The following is a 24,201-nucleotide window of genomic DNA, read 5'->3' on the forward strand; positions in this document are numbered from 1 at the left end:
TGGGTGGCCCAACCCCAACTTGCCCCTGGCCAAGGCAACACAGGACGAGCGGACCCAGGCAAAGTCCGGGCTTTCCTCCCGTCATGAAAGGTGATCAGCTAGCTCCGTGTCGATCCCAGGCGCGAAGGGATTGCACTCGCTGCACTTTGGCACGGGAGCCCCCCCTTACTCACCAAGTCAGGAAAGCCCCCAGTCTCTTTCCTTCGCTTGCCAACGGCCTACACACACTCACTCAGGCACAAAGATGCACGGCCACGCGGCACGTGGACACAGACACGTGCACGCTGCCAGCACAAACGCTAGGTCTCAGGCAAAAGTACTCACAGGCGCCAGCCACAATACATTCACAGACACACTCTAGTGGACCTGTGCACTCACTCATGCCCTCTGCCACATCCCACTCACGAGGCTAGCTCCTCCTCACGACTCACACTTGCTTTCCCCCCTCACACAGCACGTGCATTTGTCCTGGGGCCCAACCTGGCTGAAAACTAGGGCAGATTCAGGACCTCCATTGGGTCACGGAAGCTTGCATTGAGATGCCAAGGAAAGAGAGCCACAACTGATACCAACCTTCCAGTACCAATGGCACCGGAACATGGCATGTGGAGAAACACCAGCTACGACTAGGTTCCCTGCCTCCTCGGCTCCTGCCCTTTCTTCAGACCCTCTCAACACTGGGCAGTCCCTTGGGTTTCAGTACCTCCCAGCTGGCTGCAACCTACAGGGCAAGGGCCAAGGGACTGACCTTTCTCAGTTCACATGTATACCCAGCTTGTGTGGGCTGCCTGGAGGCAGTCACGGCTTAGGAGGTCTGGATGTGCTCTGACCCCTGGTACTTGTGCGTTCCTTTGTGTGTTCCCCTGCAGCCCTGTGCCATCAGCAGCCTACTCCGTCCATATGGACACGCACAGCTCACGGAAACGCAGATGCACTGATACTGTGCAAGGACAGCACAGAGACAGAGAAAGAGAGATAGAGGTGCGGGAGGGAGGAAGCGTTCCCTCAAGAAAATGATCACAGGGACTCAGAGACAGACAGAGGCCAGAGGGACATGGAAGGAGGCCGAAGAAGGAGAGTAAGTCGCCACTAGAGACAGCCACAGAGGGGGAGTGTGTGTGTGTGTGCCCGTGCCCGTGCGTGTGCGTGTGAGTGCGTATGAATGAGTGAAATTTTCTGGGACTGAGACAGGGGTGTTGCCACGATTCCTGGACTCTCGAACGCCCTCTTCCAGCAGAATGGAGGCCCGGTATTGTCAGGAATCTCAGCGTTTTCCGGAACAGGACTCCCTTGCTTTGGGGCCCTAGCCCATCCTCAGGCTAGGGCCATAGAGCAGAAGGAGTGGGAACTTGAGGCATGAGGCTCCAGACTAGGCCCAGCAGGTGGAGTGTCAAGGCCCAAGGTTTTTAAATGCCTGCTGCCTCCTTCTGGAGCCCACCAGCATTTGGGAAGCACGCCCACGGCCCCGTGGCCCTTCGGACACTGAAGTGGCTGTGGCTGTGGCTGTGGCTGTGGCTGTGGCTGTGGCTGCGGTGGAGGTGGGGGAGAGGCAGAGGCAGAGGCAGTGAACTTTTTGACCATGGGTCCTTGGGGTGAAGGCGCTCCAGGCCAGACCCAGACAGTTGGCTGCTGTTCAGGAACAATCAGCTGGAGGGCAGTGGGCGTGGCTCCAGCATTTGAGCCCCTGCCTCCCCTCCCAGGTCTGGAGCAGGTTCTCTGCCTCCCCCTCCAGGGTGACCTCCCTGTTTGGTACATGCCCTTTTCCGCTTTGTCACCGACCACAACTTTCCTGTGGGATGTCTCATATCGGAGAACTGGTGCTACAGATCTCACCTCTTTGGGGAGGAGCCCGGATGGCAGACAGCATGGAAGCTTCTTAAGTGTCTCGCGTGCATGAGATACAGCCAGACCAACGCTAAACCATCCTACCCACCCAGGAAACTGACTGGAGGATTAGCACAGCAATCTGCATATCCTGAACCACCGAATTCAGCAGGTACGTGGCATGCAGAAGTGAACTTGGAGAGCGAGGAGGCATGGGAAGGGAGGTGCTTTTGTGCGCGGAGAGGCGAAGGAGACTGGGCAGGTGGAAATTTTACTAACTTTCTTTAATACTCTTCTACATGATTCTTTCCTTTTGTGTCTATATTCACAGATTCTATTTTACTCCCATCTTCTCCTTTTAGTCTACTTCAGTGTATTGGTTTTTCAAATTCTCACAACATTTCCCTTTTTAATATTTTTTATTAGTATTTTCTAAATTTTTCTCCACTCCCACGTTTTTTTCTCTCCTGTGTCAAAACCACTTTCAACACCCAGGTGAAACATGCCTAGAATCTAGCATCATTCATTCCATTATTCACATGTGTGTTTTTAAGTTTTTACTTTTAACATTTTATAATTTGAATATTTCATTGAATTTTCTACCTCATGAGTTCCTTTTCTCCATTCAAAATGACAAAGGGAAGGAATTCACCCAGAAAGAAAGAGCCTGAAGAAACGAGAGCCAGGGATTCAACCAACACAGACACAAGCAAGATGTCTGAAGCAGCATTTAGAAGCACGATTATGAGAATACTAGCTGCAGTCCAATGTAGATTAGAGTCCCTTTGTGCAGAGAAAAAATGCAGTAAAAACTGGCCAGAATGAAATTAAAAATGATATAACTGAGCTGCAATGACGGATGGATGCAGCGGTGTCAAGGATGGATGAGACAGAACAGAGAATCAGCGATTCAGAGGACCAACTTATGGAGACTATGGAAGCAGCAAAATCGAGGGAGATTAAGGAAAAGAGCACGATTGAAGAATTGGAGAAATCAGTGACTCATGCAGAACGAAAAACAACATCAGAATCATAGGGGTCCCGAAGAGGAAGAGAGAGAAAAAGGGGTAGAAAGGTTATGTGAGCAAATCATAGTGGGAAATTTTGCTAACCTGGGGAAAGACACACCATCAAAATCCAGGAAGCACCGAGGACCCCATCAGATTCAACAAAAACTGACCCTCAGCAAGGCATATCATATTCAAACTCACAAAGTACTCAGGCAAAGAGAATCATCAAGGCAGCAAGGGAAACAAGTCCCTAAACTACAAGAGAAGACAGATCAGGTTTGCAGCAGACCTATCCAGAGAAACTTGGCAGGCCTGAAAGGAGTGGTAGGATACGTTCAAAGTGCTGAATTAGAAACATCCACAGTGAAGAATTCTTTATGCAGCAAGGCCGGCATTCAAAATAGAAACAGAGGAAAAAGGTTCCCAGATACACAAAATTTAAAGGAGTTTGTGACCGCTAAATCACACCTGCATGCAATTTTAAGGGGGGACACTCAGAGGGAAATTGATATCTATCTATCTATCTATCTATCTATCTATCTAACTATCTATCTATCTATCTATCTTTAGAATTATATTTATATATACAAATAGATATAGAATTATATATATAGATGTATATAGACATATACATATCGATATAGATATAGATATATAGATACAGTTAATACAATACATATACATATACATACATACACATACACATACACATATACATACACATACACATATACATATAGATGGAGATGGAGACGTAGATACAGATATAAAGATATATAGATATGTTTTCCTCCAACTCTTCAAACAAGATAATGGCCATAAAATCGTGTCTTTCAGTACTACTTTAAACGTCAGTGGACTGAATGCTCCAATCAAAAAACATAGGGGAACAGAATGGATGAGAAAACAAGTTCCATCGATATGCTGTTTACCAGAGACCCACTTTAGATGTGAAAACAACTTCAGAGTGAAAAGAAGGGGATGGAGAATCATCTGTCATGCTACCCGTCAACAAAACAAAGCCAAAGTAGCCATACTTCTATCAGACAATCTAGACTTTAATTTAAGACTGTGTCAAGTGGTACACAAGGGCATGATGTCATAATTCAGGGGTCTATCCACCAAGAAGACCTAGCAAATGGATACATTTATGTGGCGTATTTGAGAGCAACCAAATATACAAACCAATTAAACGCAAACATAAGGAACCTCATTCTTAGTAATGCCATCATAGGAGGAGACTTCTATGCACTCACTCACTGCAATAGACAGATCATGTAAACGAAAAATCAACAAGCAAACGGGGGCTTTGAATGACACACTGGACAAGATGGGCTTCACAGATATGTTCAGAACATTTCATAATAAAGCAGCAGAATATACATTCTTCTCCGGTGCTCACGGAATATTCTCCTCTATAGATCATATGCTGGGGAAAACAGTCATCCCTAAGGAAGTTCAAAGAGATCGAGGTCACACCGTGCATATTTTCAGACCACAACACTAAGAGACTCGAAATCAACTACAAGAAACAATTTGGAAAGGTAACAAATACTGGGAGACTGAAGAACATCCTACTAAAGATTGAATGGGCTAAGCAAGGGTTGAAAGAGAATATAAAAAGTATACGGAAGTCAATGAAAATGTATATGGAAGTCAGTGATAACACCACAACCCAAAACCTCTGGGACGCACCAGGGTCGGTTATAAGAGGACCTATCTAGCAAGTCAGGTCTTGCTAAAGAAGAAAGAAAGATCTCAGAGACACAACCTCACCTTACGCCTTAAGAGGCTGTAAAAAGAACACCATACGAAACCCAAAACATTCAGGAGACAGAAAATAACAATGATTAACGGAAATTAATGCTATTGAAACCAAAAATCAAACAAAACAAAAACAAAAACAACCTCAAACAAACAAACAAACAAAGAAACAAACCAAAATAGGAGAACAGATCAATGAGCCCAGAAGCTGCTTCTTTGAAGGAATTAACAAAATTGATAAGCCAGTCATCAGTTTGATGAAAAGGAAAAAGGAAAGGGCCCAAATAAAGAAACGCAAGAATGAAAGAGGAGACATCACAACCAACACAGCAGAAAGGCAAACAATAAGAAGAGAATATTAGGAGCAATTATTTGCCAATACAATGGGCAATCTGGAAGAAATGGACAAATTCCTAGAAATGTATACACTACCAAAGCTGAAAGAGGAAGAAAAGGAAAATTTGAACAGACCCATCGCCAGTAAAGAAATCAAATTAGTAATCAAAAACCTGCCGGAGGAAGAAGACTGCAGGGCCAGATGGCTTTCCAGGGGAGTGCCAGCAAACATTTAAGGAAGAGTTAACACTTATTCTCTTGAAGCTGTTCTCACAATAGAAATGGAAGGAAAACTTCCAAACTCTTTCTATGAAGCCAGCGTTACCTTGATTCCAAAACCGGAAAGAGACCCCACTGAAAAGGAGAACTATAGGCCAATTTCCCTGATGCACATGGATGCAAAACTCCTCAACAAGGTATTAGACACTCGGATCCAACAATACATGAAAATGTTATTCACCACGACCCAGTGGGATTTGTACCTGGGACGCAGGGCTGGTTCAACATCTGCAAAACAATTAACGTGATTCCTCACATCAATAAAAGAAAGGACGAGAACCACAGGATCCTCTCAATCGATGCAGACAGAGTGATGGACAAAATACAGCATCCTTTCCTGGTAAAACCCCTCAAGAAAGTAGGGATAGAAGGAGCACACATCGAGATCATAAAGCCATGTATGAACGACCCAACGTGAATATCATCTCAAGGAGCAAAAGCTCTCAGCTCAAGTCACGAACGAGACAGGAATGTCCACCGCCTCCACTGTTATTCAACACAGTATTGGAAGTCTTAGCCTCGGGCCTCTTCATCCTTCTGCTCCCCCTCTGCAGCTACTGCTCTTCCAGCCCTGGCTCTACCTTTCCTCCTCCTCCTCTTCTTCCCTCTGCTCACGTCCTCCTCAATTTCCTCCCCAGCTACTACTGCTCTTCGACTCGTGCTCCTCCTCTTGCTCGTCCTGGACTTCCTCCTCCTCCACTTCTTCCCTCGCCTGCACCCGATCATTCACTCGTCTTCCTCCTCCTGTAACTCCTCCCAGTCCTCTTCCTCCATCTGATCCTCCTCGTCCTTCACCTCTTCCTCCTCCTCCTCCAACTCTTCCTCCTAGGACTCTTCCTCCTTCTCCAGGTCCTCTCCTGCTACTGCCCTTCCTGCCCTACCTCTGACCTTTCACCTCTTCTTCCCTCTGCTCTCGTCCTAGTCGACTCCGTCCTCCAGCTGCTCCTGCTCCTCTGGCCCGTAATCCTCCTCTTCCTGGTGCTGGACATCATCCTCTTCCATTTGTCCTTCTCCTGCACCCAGTCATTCACTGCTCCTTCTCCTCCTCCTCTTCTTCTAACCCCACCCAATCCTCTTCCTCCAACTCCTCCTGCTCCTCCTCTCCCTCCACCTCTTCCTCCTCGGGCTCTTCCTCCTTCTGCTCCTACACTTCTACTCATGCTCTGGAACCCTGGCTCTATCTTTTCTCCCCACCCTCTTCCCTCTGCTCTCGTCCTCCTCAACATCCTCCCCCAGCTGCTCCTGCTCCTTTGGCTCGTGCTCCTCCTCATCCTGGACATCCTCCTCCTCCACTTGTTCCCTCTCCTGCACCCAATCATTCACCCTTCTCTTCCAGCTCTAACTCCTCCCAATCCTCTTCCTCCAACTCCTCCTCATCCTCCTACTCCTCCTCGTCCTCTTCCTCCTCCAATGCTTCCTCTGGACATCCTTCTATTCTCCAGGCACATCTTTGTCCCTTAAGACTACCACAATCTCCTCTAAGGACGGGAGCAATAGATCTCGCACTGCCCCCAAGTCATCCGCAATGAGCACCGGACCCTGCGGATGGGCTCTCACAGGCCTTTGTGTCCCTGCAAAAGGAGCCTGGCAACCTCCCAGGCCTCCCGGGGAGACTCGGTAGTGGGAACCTGGGAGCAGCGACGGGATCCCCGGTGCAGCGACACCCAAGGGATGGTCATATCGTGCTCTGTCTTTTCAACAACACCTACAGCAGTATCGGACCTAGAGGCCGGGACCCAACGGGCCTCCCACGCGACCCCTGACCAGCCAGCCTTGTGTCGGCAGCGCCATCCAGGAGGAAGCTCACCGACACGTATGCCAGGCCTGGGACCCCAAGGCGCTTCGATCACCCCCTAGGCGGATAAGGTCAGGCCTAGGTTACTGCATGGGACCTGATGCATCCGTACAGTCGTCCCCAGTTCCTTGTAGGACAGGTCGGACATCCTCCACTGGGCCATGGGGTCTCCATGCTGTCAGCTGGCAGCAGCCAACACATGACCAGCGGTACTGGGACACCGTCAAGCCTTTCCTCTCATGCTGGACGGTGGCCGTGTGTTTACCGAAAGCCCTGTATGGGGGCCACGGGCTGCGGGGAAGGCAGGTAGGTGGGTGGCCAGGCACAGACGAGACCACCCGCTGTGATCCCGCAGGGTCACTGGGACTTCACTTCCATCTGGCCCACACGCAAATTCTAGGGATGGGGCTTTGGGGGCAGTGCGGAAGCCTTGCAGCTTCAGCGTCAAGGAGCTGGGCACACACACCTGTGGGCACAGCCGGCAGCAGACTGGGACCAGTGTTCCTCCCTAGGCCCCTTTGACCGTCCACCACCTGAGAAGAATACTGGAGGGGCTGTACGGCTTTAGCCTCCCCAAAGCGCACACACAGTGGGCCATGTGCTGCCCACTGTGGTTTGGGGCAGGGCGGGGGGAGCCCGGTCAGAATCCTGACCACAATGTCCACAGCATCCTCTGTCGACATGCAACCGCTGAGACACTGAGAAAGGAACCCAGTTCCCCATTTACATGAGGCCAGGAGTCGACAAAGCCTGAGGCTAATCAGGGTCACCCGCACAGGGACTGAGAGGCGCATTCTGGCACCACTTACATGCAAGGGGAACACAGTTCTGGGACACACCTTGACATGTCCCCAGCCCAGCTGCAGCGACAGTGGTGATCTTGTGCTGCGGGGAGAGGTGTTGCTGGCAAGGAACTGTCCCCTCAGAGAGCAGCTGGCAGGCTGCTCACCTGCCCATCCACACATGGATCACGCACACCACCCTGCTATGGCACCCCTGGGGGACTCAAGTCACCTGAGGTCTAGGGTCCCAGCTCCTCCCTTTCCCTGGGCCTGGTGCACAGGAAGCAGAGAGGAGAGCCCCAAGGAAGAGCTGACTGGCGACAAAACATGGCTCGTCTGCCAAGAGCAGAGATTTTTGCTAGACGGCTCCCTCCAGGGAAATACCTACGCCCTCTGCACACCACGTAGCCTGACAGGTTGGGTTCCCTAGCTACCCTGTGCACAAAGCCTGGGCACACCATGTAGCCCCTACGTATTTGCTACTGTCGGCCCACCAGAGCCACTCACACACACACACACACACACACACACACACACACACACACACACACTCACTCCCACATAGACACACACTAACACACACACAAGCACACTTACTCACTAGTGGTCCACTGGCCACTGGACACAGGCTGTCCTCCCCTCGGCCCCCCTCTTGACCTTGCACCAATCTCCCTTTTGCATCCTGACTTGAGCCCCCTGGCACAGCAATGATTGCACCCATCCCAGCGATTACCATCAGGACTCAGGAGGGAAGGGACTGCACTCTTGTATTCTGGCACCTGACCGTCCCACATAAGCACCTCATTCACACAGACCGCTGTGTCTCTCCTTGTCTCTCCAGTGGCCTAACCACCCACTCCTGCACACACAGAGACACACGGCTACGCAATCGCACGAACATATGCACGCTCACACTGCCGGCACCACCACGGATCTCAGGCCCAGTTTGCCACAGACGCCCACACACACTCGCACGAACTCACGCTGGATCTCTGCCCTCGTGCGTACTCTCTCCATGAATTCCCACTCATAAGCCTCGCTGCTGCCCACAACCCACACCTGCCCCTCCCCCTCACACATCTCCCATCCTGAGCCACTGTCTGAGGACAGGGCTCGGGGTCAAAGGAGCCCCGGGTGTGGGAGGCAGCAGCAAGGTATACTGCCATCGACTATGAGAAGGCTGCCTGCTCCTGAGTTGTCCGGGGACATGTGGTCTTAGCTCTGATCCTGACTGGAGGCTTTGCTGACTGGATTCTATCTCACCAAGGACACAACACCCCTCTGGGAGCAAGGGTCCTGGATGAAACCCCCCCGAGTCCTGGCCACACTGTACCACGACCCAATGGACCAATTTGGTCCCACTGTGCAATCCCCTTCCCTGCCTTTCGGCTCTGGCCTATACAATAAATCTCCAAATAACAGGTCTGTCTCTTCCTCCTCCTCCTTCCAGGCTCTTCCTGCCCAAGAAGGCAGGCCTCTGTGCACATGGCAACACCGGCCCCACCCCAGTACTGCACCTCTCCTGCACACACAGAATCACCCGGGCAGCGGCTAGGACAGTCACACTCAGGTCCCGTTCTCGTCGAGCCTCCTTGCGTCCCCCATAAACACACACAAACACATACACAAAAACAGAAGGGTTTTTAGCTTCCTGTATGTGTCCACATAAACATCGTGGAAACTCTTCAAGGCTGCCACACGTTATCTCTTCCTCAATTCTCTCCGGGGCACGTAGAAGACAGGAGACTCATCCACCCATCTCTTCCAGCACTGGTGGCGTCCTCCATTGTTTCTGCATGGGCAAAGATAGAAGCTCTGCGCCATTCACGCCCACACAGATGCAGAGCCCCTGACGCATGTGGGCACACGCAGACACATTTGCGTACACGCGCACACACGCACCCCCACGCAACAGACACCAAGAATGATACGGGATATTTGCAGATACATCCCAGATGGTGTCACTCTTGTGCCTCGCCCTTTTGCGATCCCCCTTGCTTTCTCACCCAGGGATTCATTTCCAGCCCCCAATGGCCTTGGACCAGTTCTAAGAATGGCTGTCGGGTTGCGGGAGGACATGGCGTGGTGGGGCACATGGAAGGAAGTGCGAGATTCTCACCACAGTGGCGCCTGGGGACACGGCAGCTCCTGACCCAAAGACTGGCAGGCAAATCCAGACTGAAGGAGCAGGGGGAAGCCCGGGACAGGGCGGACATCCACGGGGAGCATTTGTGGTGAAGCACTGCTCCTCCCCAGTTGCTCTCCAAAGCCCCAGCCCACAGCACAACTGCATTTGGTTTGCAGGCTTCGACCCTCTGTGTGTTTGCAGCTGAGTCTCTGCAGGTCCCCTGTCATCCTCCCACCCTCTCCCCATGCTACCTGTGTCCCTGTGTCGGCGGACCTTCCATTTCCAAGCCAATGTGTGGCCCACGTTCCCTTGCCCATACAACACGCAGGTTAACACACCGCATACTGGGGTTCTCACCGACACGTGAGCACGTCAGATCACTGTCTTCTGGTCCCTTCCTCCCTCAGGTAGTACTGCAGGGGATTGGGCCACAGGTCCTCGATGATGATCTGGAAGAGGACACAGGCCGGCGCCACATTGGGCATAGCCCACTCTCCTCTCTGGCCGGGGGCCACCCACATCCCCACTGCTGACGAAGGCCTCAGGGGCCCCACCTCGGCAATCCTGTTCGCCCCTGGGCAGCTGTGCTCACACAGCCAGTTGAACAAGTTAAGGCTGGTGGGGTCATGCCTGCGACTGGGAGCTCCACGTTCATAATCCCAGAACCACTGGACTGGAGTGGAACGCGATGTCCCGTAGCCTGCAGGAAGAGAGGATTTGAGGAGCAAGCTGATGGCCTCCTCCCCACCCACCTGCCCCTCCCCCTCCCCCTCCCTCCTGCCCCTGATTCATGCTCCTCATCCCCCTGCCCCGCACCATCATGGGACCCACACCCTACCAGCAAAGCTCAGCTGATACTCCTTAATGATCACTGGGTTCCGGAAGTACGGGTTGGCCCCAAAGAAAAACATCACTCTGCAGCGGTACTTGGGATGGCCCACTTCTTCCATCTGCCGTGAGCAATGGGACAGGAGGGGGCAAGTGTCCTCCCTCGGGGTCCTGAGCTACTTGCCTGGCTGTGAGGGTGAGCACCTTTGCCTCACCTTCTCCTGCCCAAATCCCACACCCGACGGGACGGCCCCCAGCCACAGCCTCCCCGGTCTCACCTCCAAGTCGACCACGTAGCTGAGCACGTCTTTGTCCTGGGCACCGATCATGGCCGACAACTGGGGGTGATTCAGAATCTGTGCTGTGTCAAGGAGCTGTGCCTTCAGATGCTGTGGAAACAGACACAGCCCCCCTCCAACCCTCCCAGGCTAAGAGCAAGGGACTAGATCACGGCATGTGCAGAAAGACCAGGAAACACTAGTCCCCACACTCCTCAGCCTCTGCAGATGCATCAGACCCCATCGACACTGGGCAGTCCGTTGGCTTCCTGTACCTCCCACGCTGTCTGCACACAGCAGGGAGAGACTCCACTGCCTGCACGCCTCACAGTTCCTTCCTATATCTGACCTGTGTGGGCTGCCAGCAGCCCATCATAGCTTGTGATGTCGGCATGTGCTCTGACCCCTCCTCACGGCTGGGTTTCTTGGCATATTCCCGTGAAGACCTATGTTGTCACCAGCCTCCTGAGTCCAGATGGAATAACATGGCTTACAGGAACCCGACTGCACACTTACGCTGCAAGCAGAGGGTGTGGGAGGGAGAAAGAGATCGAGAAGCACGGACGAGGAGGGCCGAGGAGGGAAAAGGATTAGACACAGTGACACAGCCAGTCCGGAGAGAAAGACATGGGTGGGACCGAGCCGGAGCCTGAGGACAGAGAGGGAAGCAGGGGTGGAGATACCAGGAGAGAATCCTCTGTGTGTGTGTGTGTGTGTGTGTGTGTGTGTGTGTGTGTGTGTGTCTCAGGGTCTGAGGAGGCAGCTTGTACCCCATTCGGAGTGGGTCTCAGTCGTCCTACTGTCTGGCAAAAGGGCGTCCTTGCCAGGACACTGTCTGGCAAAGGTCATGAGTGTGTGTCTGAAATGCTCTCTTTTGAAGGAACTGCTAGGAAACGTGCACAGCCTGTGAATGTGAAGGTGGGTGTGCGGCCTGCGTAACTCTCCCATTTTGCAGTGAAATGTTTCCTTGCCTTATCTGCTCTGAGTGAAGGCTGCTTTGTGCTACCCTAGCTCTGGTAGCATGGGGACACATGGCTCGTGTCTGCAAGTAATATTTGAGACCAGCCTGCAGGCCAACGTTGGCGGAGATCTAGAGGAAACAGACCCAGTCACCAAGTCCCCCCATCCCCAACAACCGCCCCTGTCCAAGGCCTTACACTGGATCCCAGACCACACCAACCCAGGGCCAGGGACCATTCCCCAGCTCTCCTCTCTGGGGGCCATCGCCCTGAGGCACCCTGCTCTCAGTGCCCCGCCCTCCTGCACAACAGCCCCCGCCATCACCCACCAGCACAAGGAAGGATACCGCCTGGGCCCAGAAGCCAGGGATGTGCTTGATGATGGCCCTTCTGTGATCCAGGTAAGAAATCTGCCTCCGAAGAATCCTGCGCTTCAGCCGCCATAAGGCCCTGGAATCCTGGGCATTCCCAGCGCTGATCTCCAGCTGAAGACGCTCCAGTGCTGCCAGCGGGTCCTGGGCTGAGGCAGGACGCAGCGCTGGCTCTTGCTGCTGCAGCGGCTGTGAGAGCTGGGGCCCCTCCTCCGCCTCTGCATCTGCCTCGCGCTTCTCCTCTTGCTCCTGAAACTCCTCCTGCTGCTGTCTCTCAACTTCCACCTCCTCCTCCTCCTCGTGCATGTCCTCTGCTTCTGGCTTGGCTTCCTCAGAATTCTCCTCTCCAGCCACCTCATCCTTGGTCGCCTCGCCGTCCTCTTCCTCCTCCCCGATCACCACCTCAGCCGCCACCATTCCGTCATCCAATATCAGCACCAATTCCTCCGCTGGGCTTGCCACCTGTATCTCACACCCGGCCTGGGTTTCCTGCACAGGATGGGCGCTTGCCGCCCCTGAACCTGGGGACTGCGGCCAGCCCACGCCCTCCAGCGCCCCTGCATTCCCGCGGGGCCGGGACTCTCCACCTTTCGCATCCGGGACGATCAGGGCCCAGGGTCGGCGGGAATCTCCGCTTTGTCCGGACCGCGACACGCTGGCCATGACGCTCGGCCCCGGCCCCAGTGTAGCTAGGGCAGCCTCAGGACAAGGACAGGAAACGGCAGCAGGTGGGGGGAGCCTTGGCCGCAAGACCATTAGCTCCCTGAAGCCTCCCGCCGCAGCCCGCCAAAGTTGAGCGCAGGCGCACAGGCTCTGGGATTTGAGGACTCCGCATTGGCTGTGGCTGCTGTGGAGGAGGGGCCGAGACAGAGGCAGTGAAGAGTGTGCGCATGCGGCCTGGGGGCGAAGTGGTTCCAGGGCAGGTCAGGCCAGCTGGCCAGGTTCGGGGAGCAATCAGTTGCAAGACAGCAAGACAGGGTGCTGGCCGCCAGCAAGCGCGCGCCAATGGCCGGTCCAGGCTCTGGAGCGAGTGCCAAGGTGCCAGCGTGGCCCCCGTTTGCCGCATGTCCTCTTCAGCGCTGTCACCTTCCAGCCTTCACTTGCGAGGTCCCCGGTATCGCGGTCTGTGGTCGCTTGTACACCCTTTCCCCAGAGGCCTCACTACGGGCACCAGAGCATTCAGCACAGGATCGTCCACGCCGTGAGCCACTCCCTGCTCCGTGCCTTGCCCCTTCTTCATGAAGCTGGGGCAAAGCCTGGAGAAGTCCTTAGTGTCACGCCTACCGGGGCCACATGGCCGTCCGCACGGTATCTCCTCCTTGGCCGTCAGGCTGAGGGCGGCGGTAAGGTGGGTGCCCACCCAGAACCAGTGACACCCACCCTAGACCCACCCCACCGCCATGTCCTTGCAAGAACACAGCTCAGTAGACTCACTGCACTGCAATGCAGATCAAAGAACAACCCCCAGAGCACCATCTGCCACTGGTGCCCTACTGATCTCCGTACAGAGCGCCAGGGAGATGGGGTAGTAGGATTTAGCAGCTTGCTCCGGTCCTGAAATCTAACCTTCCACTAAAAGGAGGACGACTCCAACCACGCAGGGCACGTAGGGGCCCTTCACCGAGAATTGCAGACTTGTCTGTGTCTGTCTCTGAGAAAGCCCTGTGCCTGCTTTCACTAGGACACACGAAAGCAGACGAGTTCCCTTCCCATTTCCCAGGCACCAACAAGAATTCTGAAGAAGCATGCACCCAGACACAGAAGGTCCACTGAGAGAGACAGTGAAAAAGAGACACACAGAGAGACAGAGCTATAGAGGGAGAGAGAGAGACACGTGCTAGCAGAGCAGATGAAGGAAGGACGAGTGGAGGGGAAGACCGGCCTGGAGAGGGAGAGTCCGGGGAGATTGGCGGGAGAGACAGGGAGGAGGAGCAAGACAAGAAGAGACAGAGGGGCACCTATTACAAGGAAGACAGGCGGAGACAGGGGGAGGCATTAGTGATGGAGAGGAGGGAGACGAAGACAAAGAGAGCTGGAAGGAAAGTGGGAGGGAGGGACAGGAAGAAGGCAAGGAGAGGGTAGGAGGAAGGAGAGCAGGGGCAGCCGAGGCGGAGACAGGTGGGCTGACTCTGAAGACAGGGCAACTGCAGTGTGCGCTCTCTTTCACCTGGTGAAATTCACCTGTGCAATTTGCACAGAGACGAATGCTCTACAGTGGTCAGCCCTCAGCACAAAAGGCACCGCTCCCACCTGGACCTTAAGGGCAGTCTGAAACGATCGCTGAACTAGAAGGAAGCTGCAGTGAGGTCATTCGGGGTGAGGAAGAGGGCAACGCAGGGAAGAAAACAAGGACCCGTTCCCCACAGGGCTGCTGGAAGCCCTGTACTTACCAGCAGGAGACAGCAAACGGGACTGCCGGAAAGACACAGCAGAGATTTAGGCACAGCACATGCGGGAAGAAATCACGTCCCAAAGCTCGGCAAATTCAAGCAAAAGCAGAGGCTGCACATCCATGAATGTCAATGCTTTCCGAGTGGAACCAACGAAGTTCTCACAGATGCCCAGGAAATGTGCTCAACTCTGAGGCCCCCTCGCCTCTGGCAAGCTTCTCATCCAATGCGACTCATCACAGAGAAAGGGTGGACCGTGAGCAAAAGAGCCAAGGTCTCCTTCGGATCCCCGGACGCAGACAGGTGATCCGCCCAGTAATTTCAAGCCAACGTATGGTGATAAAGGTTACCTTCCACCACAGTGATGGAGGAAACTCGCACCCGAGGGGAGGACAATGAGTGAGAACCGCATCCCAGGCTGTAAGCTAAGGACAGACCATCAAGCTGTATTGGAAGGTCACGAGACCGTGACTCAAATGTCTGTACAGACACAGAGCGTCTGCAGAAGCACGAGGGCTGGATAGTTGTAAGCAGGTAGCAGGATTTCTAAGTCTGGGCTGCCTGTATGATACGAAAGGCTAACACGTGCAAGCAGAGCTATGCCCATGTGATGCGGATCAGCCTCCTGAGGCGGTACTTTGTACCCTGTGGAGGACCTGGGAGACGCATGCAGGCGGGCTCCTTGTGCACCTCTGCCACCAGGCACACGTGTGGGAAACGTAGGGCCAAAGGGTTTGCCGCCGGGCTTAGTGTGGCTCACCCTTCTGCGGGTGCATTGAGCATCAGTGCAGAAAGCACTGGGCTCACTGAAAGAAGCCAGCCCCTGACAGAAGCACAGTGGTGGTGAGCCCTGCCTGATGGATTCCTGAGGAGACTAAAGGAGTTAAAGGCATGCAGTCCACCAGAGAGTAGAGTGGTGCTAATCAGGGGAGGGTGCGATGAGGAGGTGTCGGGGCTCGGGTGTGAAGATGCAGTCATGCCATGTGCATGAGTTCTGGAGATCTAACTTGCACAGGGCAGCCGTAAGCAATGCTTCACCGCCTCGTCAGATTTCTCAGAGGCAAGTGCTCTCACCACACACAAAGAGGGGTCGCTGAGAAATGTCCCGGTGAAGGTGGCTGGACGGAGCGCTTGCACGTGAAGGATACGGGCACATCCGTCACTGCCCGTTGTGTCCCTCAGGCACGCACTAGTCCTGGTGGACTAAGCTGAGCTCAGAACCCAGCAGTCAAAGGTGTCAGCCTCGTTCCTGCAAACATGGATCAGACTCCCAGGTAGGACGTAATGGACAAATTAGGGACCAGAACACACAGGAGGCACAGGGAAACGAGACACACACTGGCAGGGGGAAGTCTCTCCCAGCCAGGAACATGCCACGTGGCAAAAGAGTAAGTGGGAAAACGTTGCCGGTCCGCTTTTCACAATTTACGCCTGCATCTGCAATGTGCAGGCCAGTGACGTTTGAGCCCCTCGGGCGCAAAGGGTTTGAAAACAGAAGGACAGAAAATAGAGGTGTGACGGAATGCTCACAGCAAGCCAGCTGCATTTGGGGACATTAACTGGCTGGCAGTGAGTGCATGGCCAATCCTCTGACGAAGGTCCTACAGGCACGGAAGGATTTCTGGCTCCTGGAACATAGAACAGAACACGCAGAAGCCCCTCCACCTGACAGCAGGACAGCAACTGGATCTGTCAGTGGAAGAAAGGGGTTGAATGCAGAGGGAAGCACACTCAAGCGCAGAAGCATACACCAAAGACAAGACAGGCCACCAGAGCCACAGCTGACCCAACACACAGGTGTGCAGAGACGAAGGCGGTTACACGGGTACAGCTGTGCCCACTTAGGCCAGGCAAGGAGGCATCACCAGAGAGGTGTCGGCACAGGCAAAGCCAGGAAAAGACACAAACACGCCAGGGCTCACTCAGGGAGACAGAGGAGCACAGGCAATGCGAGACATTTCCTGTGAACAGAGAACAACGTGACGATCCCGACAGGCCAATGAGACACGTGTGGTTCAGAGACATGGAAGTCAGAAGGCTCCTGAATTGCTGAGGGTGTCCTCTCTCGAGGGACAGCACTCTGGAGCCCACACACGCTGATGTTGGGGTGGAAGAGGCCGCTGGGCAGCAGATACAGTTGTGCAGGGGGTTTAGCAGCTCCTGGACCCTAGGGCTCCCCGGGGAGAGCTGTGGATACGGGAGGACACCCGGGGATGCCGGGTGTGCAGCATGAGGGCTGTAATCCCTCGGACACAGAGCACCGAGGCCTCTGCCCACGGACCTCAAGTGTCCACACTCGAGGGTTTGGCTCTGGGTGCCGTGAGTGCATTCCACACCCACACCTTGTCCGTACCTTGTCTTTGGGACAGGCCGGGCGGAAACGTCACCCTGGCCCCTAAGGAGGTATTGGCTGGAGATATTAACATGTGGGGGACCCTGTGTTCACCTGTCCCCTAAAGTGTTCCTGCTCGGCAAGACCTATCAAGTAACGGCCTGCTTGTGCAGGAAGATGCCCCAAAGGGCCCAGCCTCATGACCACTGAGGCCGTATTCCCACTGCACAATCACTGGCCATACTTTCTTTGGATGTTCACACCCAAAGACTCGGGTCAGCACTGGGAGCTTTTCCAGGGTACCCTGACATTTACCCATCAAGCAGCTGAGAAGACGTGCCTGTCCAGCCAGTGTGCAGACAGCAGCGAGAGAAAGGCCTGCCTTCCCTTCTAGAGAGTGCGACAGCCTCTGCCCTGGAAGAGGTAAGGCTTGGTCGCACAGATCCTCAACTCCACAGCGTGCTGACACCCCGCTGACCGTGTTGTCTGCATATGATAGGGGCAAGAGGCCTCCATGCATTGGGACTGCCCACGCCTTCTCTGGAATAGAGCCACTGCAGAGAAGGCTCTTGTACTGCAGAGCTGTGCAGTGGGGATCCTGGGGAGCTTGGGCAGCTTGGGAGACAGGAATATTAGTGTCGGGAGGTCAGTGTCAGGCACGCTGTGCTGGGGGCCGTGTTACATGGGGATACAGAAGAGCCTGCGATGGACAAGGCTGAACTCTGTCGACTGCACTGCTCGCACGGTGGAGCTTTTGTTTAGCACAGACATCTCTGGCAAGCAGCCATCTGCTGTGTAAGGAGTATCCCAGCACTCACGTCTTCGCAGGTGAGGCTCGTCCCAGTCCTTTCTAAGCTCCAGGCCTGCCGGGGACCTCTGCACAGAATGCTAAGGCCTCACAAGTCCATCGTTCCCTATGTGGCTGAGGCAGCCTTTGTCCTGGCACTCAGGCAAAGGAACACAGGCTGCCTGGGACGAGGCGACCTCCCTGAGCGCCTGCTGGTGTTTGCACTTGGGAGTCTTCTCACAAGTCTCACATGGCGTGTTGGACACACGGCTTAAGCCTGTGGACACAGAGGAAGAGCATCACCCGACTCATCACGGCTGATGATGAGAGGGCAGAGGGCACACGGGAGAGGTTGGCGTGTTCGTGCCCTTGAAGAGCCCCACCTCCCCGCGACCCTCCCCTCTGTTGGCTTGCAATCCGGGCCACCCATTCGTAACCAGAGGTCTTTTCAGAAACAGCAAAGTTCACACAAGGGCATCAGCACTAGGACTCCTTCAGGAGTCTTGTGTGTGTGTGTGTGTGTGTGTGTGTGTGTGTGTGTGTGTGTGTGAGAATAAGTGAAGCGGTGTTTGGGAGGCTCAGCTTCAGGAAGTGGAACCAGAAAAGTTCGCTGTGATTTTGGAGTTGCGTGAGACTGTAGTGGGCTGTTTTCTCTGCAGTGTGTATGTTGTCCCTGTCAACTCTGCCTGAAGCAGAACTTCATCGGTCTTACCCACCCACTCTGCCTCTGGTCCCTCGGTTCCTTCCCCTGGACGCCAATCTTACAACCTGCTCACAATCCCTCAAATATGTGTGGCTGGTCCTGAGATCCTGACCTTGTCCACAAGACAGTCTGCATTGGTAGACGTCTGAAAACCAGAGGGTAATCAACCCTGGGAATTCCTCCCTGTGTGGCGGTTCAGTCAACATGACTGAGGGTGTCCCCATGCAGGATTCTGGGGGCACCATCATGGACATGCCCAATCCCTGAATATTGGACATCCCTGGCCTGTGCTGGCCTCTCCGTTTCCTTGAATTTCCTCATTTTCACAGGAAAGCTATGAACCTGGGCACTGGCCTTTCTCTCAGGTTTGTGCCCTGGCCTCCCTCACTCAAGTCCCCATTGCTTCAATCTTACTGACCTCACATGCAATCCCAATGTGTGACCCATCCCTACGGACAATGTCCTACGTCCCGCCCTTCCTTGGAACTCCAATGTGCAGGCACAGAACACTTACACCTCTGGACAGCCGCATGTATACATGGACACGCCCCAGAGCGAACCTGAGAGGAAGACACACACAAACACTTCATGCTGTTTATCTCCCATTCTATATTTCTTCAAATGTATTGGACCCCCGCCCTGCGCCACGTGTCACCACCACCCTTGTCCTTATTTCATGGCCAGGAGAATCTTGTGGACCATCGGTGAGCATCGGAAGGGTTTCCACTGGGGTCGATGAAGTGCGACGCTCCTTCATACTCTTCTCAAGATCGTGCATATCCCTGGGATATATGGGTACACACAGACAGACAGACAGACAGACAGACACACACACACACACACACACACACACACGCACACACACACACACACACACACACACACACACACACAGGACAGGTGAGAGTCTTATCTTGGCCCTGAGTAAGGTTGCTTGAATGTTTCCAAACGGAAAGTAGGATGGGAGGGTGTGATAAGCTGTGCCAAAGCTGACAAGGGGATCCAGAAGCCAGACAACATGTGGGATGGTGGTAGGAGGCCTGAGGGTGGGGTTCATGGTCCGGGAATGACAGTTGTCACCGTGCTATGTGATGAGCCAGCTTTGGTTGTCCCGCTTTGCTCATTCTTTTTGTCTAGCCCCCTTCCCACCTTCAGGCTCCCCAAAGGGGCAAAGCCTCTTTGACACGTTACTTCTTAAGACTCCCTGTCTCAGGCTGATGCCCTTTTGACCTGGGGTCACCTCCTGTGCCGCTGTGAGTCTCGGTGCCTCCATGCAGAAGAGAATTGTGCCCTGGACCCCATGACACACATTTCCGTGCCCACACCCTTGGCTGCTCACCTCTTTCCCTCTCAGTTCTCTCTCCTGGGGCCTCCTTCATCTTGAAATACGGCAGGGGGTTGGGCCAAAGATCCTCTATGATTATCTGGTAGGGGAGACAGGCCAGGCCTCAGGTAGCTATCCCACGCAGTGGGGGAACCCATGAAAATCACCTCCCTTCCTTGTTACAGGGCCCCACCTCAGCAATCCTGCTAGAGCCGGCAAAGCTGTGGTCAGAGAACCAGTTGAAGAAGTTGAGGCTGCTGTTGTCATGCCTGCGTCTGTAGGCCTCCTGTCTGTACCTTGGGTACCACTGGATGGGACTGGAATGAGACGCCCTATACCCTGCAGGAAGACGAGTATGTGAGAAGGCGCCAGAGAACTAATCACATTCAACCCTGCACCCACTGCCGCCCATGCAGTCAGTGGACACTTACCATCAAGGCCTAGGACATACTCCTTCATAACGACTTCATTCTGGAAGTAGGAGTTCTTGCCAAAAAACAGCAGGATCTTCCGGCATTCCCTGGGAAACTTGTGTTCCTCCACCTGCCGTGGTACAGTGGGGCTGAAATGTGAAATCTTGTTCCAGGAGACCCGCCCTCCCCTGAGGAAGGAACACATCACTTCTCCCCACCACCTCCCCTCCCCACACAGCCAGCCACCCACACCACCTCCCACTCCCAGGCCGACCTTCAAATTGGTCATGTGGCGAAGCATGCTTTCATCGGGCTTACTAATCAGGGCTGACATCTGAGGGTGGTTCACAAACTGCCGCAGGTCAAAGAGCCTTCAGGTGCTGGGCGTGAGAGAGCTCGAACCAGAGAACCAGTGTGGACAGCATCCAGGCGTCCTCCCCCCGGGACTGGCGTCCTCCCCCAGGCTCTCAAGCCCTCCCCACAGGCTGCGTCCAGGCCCACGGGGTCTCAGGATCGCGCAGGGCTCTGCTAGACACGCACAGGAGGCTGTGCATGCCCAGACGCCCGCAACCACGCCTAGCTTTGTGTGCTCGTGAGGACACTGAGGACGCTTACTTCCACACAGCCAGACAGCACACATCCGGTCTCGCGCCGACCAGTGGGCATTCACATCGCCTTCCCCGCAGCAAGATGCTTAGCGGGACCCAGAAACGTGCCCCCACGCGGCTTTGTGTGGGAAGAAGCCCTCGGTCATTTCCCCGACCTGGCCTGGACCTCCACCGCCACTCCCCACTCTCCCAGCGCTGTTTCCGTGCCAGGTGCGACGTAAAGCACACATGCCTCCCCCACCCCGGCACTGCCCTCCTCCCACACTCATTGCAGAGCCAGGACCACCGGATGGGATCACGTTTGCACGTTCCCGGCCACTGGAGCGTGGCTTAGCTCCAGTCCCTGTCCTGGGTTCCTCTAAATGGCACCTCCCTTTCCTTCCTCTTGCGCAAGCCCAGCCCCCTGTGGACCCTCCACCAGCAGCAGGAAGGATACAGCCTTGGCCCAGAAACCACGGATGCCCTGGATAAGGGCACCTCTCTGCTGCAGATGTCGCTGCCGCCTCTGCCACATCCTGAGTTTGAGTCGAGCGTGCTCCCGGCTGGCTTGTTTATTCACCGGCTGTAGCTCTATCTGAAGGGCCTCCAGAGCCTCCAGAGCCTCCAGTGGGGAAGGGCAAGGACGGAGGCCTGACTCTACCTGCTCCTTCTTAGCCTGCTTCACCTGCAGCTCCTGGGCTTCTTCCACCCATCGGCCTTCCTGCTCACTCGGCTTCTGTTCCTCCTCCACCCGCTCCTCCTTGTCCTCCTTGCCCTCCACCTCCTCCTCGCCCTGCTGCTGCTCCTCCAGCGCTTCCTTCTCCTGCTCCTCTTCCTCCTCGGTTTGCAATTCTGCTCTCCCTTTAATGGCTCGCACGCCTTCCCTTCCTCCTCCTGCTCCTCCTCCTGGTCCCCTTCCCCTGCCACTGCCGCCGCCAATGCCTCCACCGCCACCGCCGCGGCCGGCGCCGTGGCCGCCGCCGCGCCCGCTTCTATACCCTGCTGCTCCTGCTCCTCCCCTTTCATTTCCGCCAACTCCTCCTCCTTCCGCTCTTCCTCCTTCTGCTTGGGCTTCTGCTGCTCCTCCTCCTTCTAATCTTTTACTCCTGCTGCCTCTCCCCCTCTTCCTCCTCCTCCTCCTCCTCCTTCTGCTCTTCTGGTCCTGCTGCTCCCCCTCGCCCTTCAGGTCCTCCTCCTCGTGAACTTGGACCTTCTCCTTCCCCGGCTCCTGCTCCTCGTCCTCCTCCCCCTTCTTCCTCTGCTCATGCCCCTCTGCCCCAGGCGCGTCCTCTTCCGCGGCCGCCACCTCAACCTCCTCCTCCGCCAGGCCCCACAGCGCCTCCACCGCCACTATGTCATGCACCAGCGGCACCGATATCTCGCTGGGGCCGCCCACCTGCCTCTCGGGTCGGGCCTGGCCTTCCTGCACAGGCTGTTCGCTTGTGGCCTGCGAGCCTTCGGCCTGCGGCACCTCCGGCCCTGCCGGAGACCCAGTGTCCCCACGGGCCCTCGTCTCTCGACCGCCCCGTTCCCGGTCGAAGGCGGCATGGGGGCTCCGGGCATCCCCAGTGTTTCGGAAACACGAGTCGCGCAACATGCGGCCCCGGCCCGAGACACCAACTGTGGCTCCTACCGACGACGAAGCGGGAGGTGAAAGCACGGCCCCCCTCCCCAGACCCAGTGAGTGGAGCCCTGAGGGCAATGGCTGGCAACTCGCTCCCCCTTCCTCCCAGAGCCCAAAGGTCGAGGGGGCGCATGCGCATGCGCATGCGCATGCGCATGGTGCTGTACCCAGGATGCCTCGGCGGTGGCTATCGCTATGCCGATGCTGCCTCGGAGGCCTTTGTGGTGAGAGGTGTGCGCCTGCGGCTTTGAGGCTGAGGGAGCTCCAAGCCACGCCCAGGCCGCTTCACTGCCTTCAGGACCAATCATAGGGACGGTGGCGTGCGTGGCTTCGGCGGTCCCGCCCCTAGGTCACCCGGAAACTGGGGCGCGTCTGTTGCATAGGCAGGAAGGCTCTGGGCCCCGTGCAGTGCAACTCCTCCGGGGGGCTTGCAGCCGGCCCTCTGTGCGCTCTGGGTGCCCTGTTTGGCTTCTGGCCATGCGAAAGCGACCTTTGCATTCCACGCTGCGCTGGGCACGCGGCTATCTACACACACGGGTAAAGGGGGACCTCCCCGCTTTGCCCATTTACACCGCCACCTTTGTTCATTGTGCCCCTAGTCCGACAAATCCACTCAGCGGATCACCTTGGCTGTCCGGGAGACGCATGTCAGCTGTGCGCCTGCTGTCTGTGCACCCCGGTTTTCCATCTGCTCAGCCTCCTTTGCATACTCTCTACGTCCATCCTTGCTCCCAGAAGACATGTATGTCATGACAGCAGTCTAGCAGTGCACCGGCTAGGGAAGGTCGGTGACCAGAGGTGTGTGACGTGGAGAGGACGCCACACTAGGGGAGGCTGCGTATCATGCGCGCCGCTCTTGCCGTTTGTCCCCGTTGCCTGGAAAGTGACACACTGGCAAGCACACACCCCCCTCTCATGATGGGCTGCCCATTGCTCCCGTGTGTGGCAGTGCACAGGAAAGACCCGTGACCGTGGGCCCTGGGATTCCTGGAGCTTGTGTCTGTCCCACAGACAGCGGTCCCCTTCCTCCCACAATGCTTGGCCATCTTCTCACAGGGACCCTCCCCAGGCCTTCGTTGGCCGTATGTCTGTTCATCCTGGTCCCATTTCCTTTACCACTCACTTAGGCGGCAGGCTGCCATGAGCGTGGGCGCTGGCTCAAAACACTGTCCCCCTGTGCCACAGGCAGCGTGATTTCAAGGGTCTCCGAGAGGTATCGGGGGGTTGGGGGATGCAGTGTTGGGACCCAAGTGAGGGACACGCCCCAGGGTCTACATGAAGCCACATGACCACTTTGGGGAAGCAATAAGCTGCAGACGGTGTGCAGTGAGGGCGATGATGTGGTCTCCCTCCCTGTCAGGGCAGTGGTGATGTGGACTCCCTGCCGGTCTATGTCAGACAGCATAAGCTACACACACACACACCACACAGAGCCACTGCAGGATTGGAGGCTCGAGATGCATTGCCTGGCCAGGCACCACACTCATGCATTGCCTTTTCCCTTTGGTGGAATGCAGTGTTCCCCTACCTCTTTATGGGACCAGGAGGCTGCCAGGCAGGCGGGGGATTCTAGGATTTCCAAATTCGTGTGCCGGGCCCTCTGGCCAACATGTTGCTTCCGTGACACAGAAGAGGTTCCTCCAGACTCGCTGGGCTATGTCAGGATACGAACGGGGTACAGAAATGC

At 55.3% G+C, this 24,201-nt stretch overlaps 1 protein-coding gene across 1 annotated transcript; it reads right to left on the reverse strand.

The window, feature by feature from the left end:
• Nucleotides 1-1,303: 1,303 nt before the first annotated feature.
• Nucleotides 1,304-22,487, reverse strand: LOC128774573 (testis-specific Y-encoded protein 3-like). Its single transcript, XM_053893639.1, has 9 exons — nucleotides 22,305-22,487; nucleotides 21,348-21,506; nucleotides 20,578-20,655; nucleotides 20,322-20,433; nucleotides 20,084-20,229; nucleotides 19,940-19,990; nucleotides 10,757-10,868; nucleotides 10,473-10,618; nucleotides 1,304-1,369 (listed from the first exon to the last, which is right to left on the reverse strand). Exons 1-9 carry the CDS (start codon nucleotides 22,485-22,487, stop codon nucleotides 1,304-1,306), a joined length of 1,053 nt encoding a protein of 350 aa, XP_053749614.1.
• Between the last annotated feature and the right edge of the window lie 1,714 nt (nucleotides 22,488-24,201).

The sequence above is a fragment of the Panthera pardus genome, unplaced genomic scaffold (genome assembly GCF_024362965.1).
Source record: "Panthera pardus isolate Hobbes unplaced genomic scaffold, ASM2436296v1 HiC_scaffold_333, whole genome shotgun sequence".
Classification (NCBI taxonomy): Eukaryota; Metazoa; Chordata; class Mammalia; order Carnivora; family Felidae; genus Panthera; species Panthera pardus.

Excerpts from the sequence above, each read along its gene's own strand:
- LOC128774573 (XM_053893639.1), bottom strand. The coding sequence starts at position 22,487 with ATGTTGCGCGACTCGTGTTTCCGAAACACTGGGGATGCCCGGAGCCCC. Across the intron at positions 20,656-21,347 it reads GTGGTTTCTGGGCCAAGGCT|TTTGTGAACCACCCTCAGAT; the intron begins GTATCCTTCCTG and ends GACCTGCGGCAG. Across the intron at positions 20,434-20,577 it reads GCCACATGACCAATTTGAAG|GTGGAGGAACACAAGTTTCC; the intron begins GTCGGCCTGGGA and ends GTACCACGGCAG.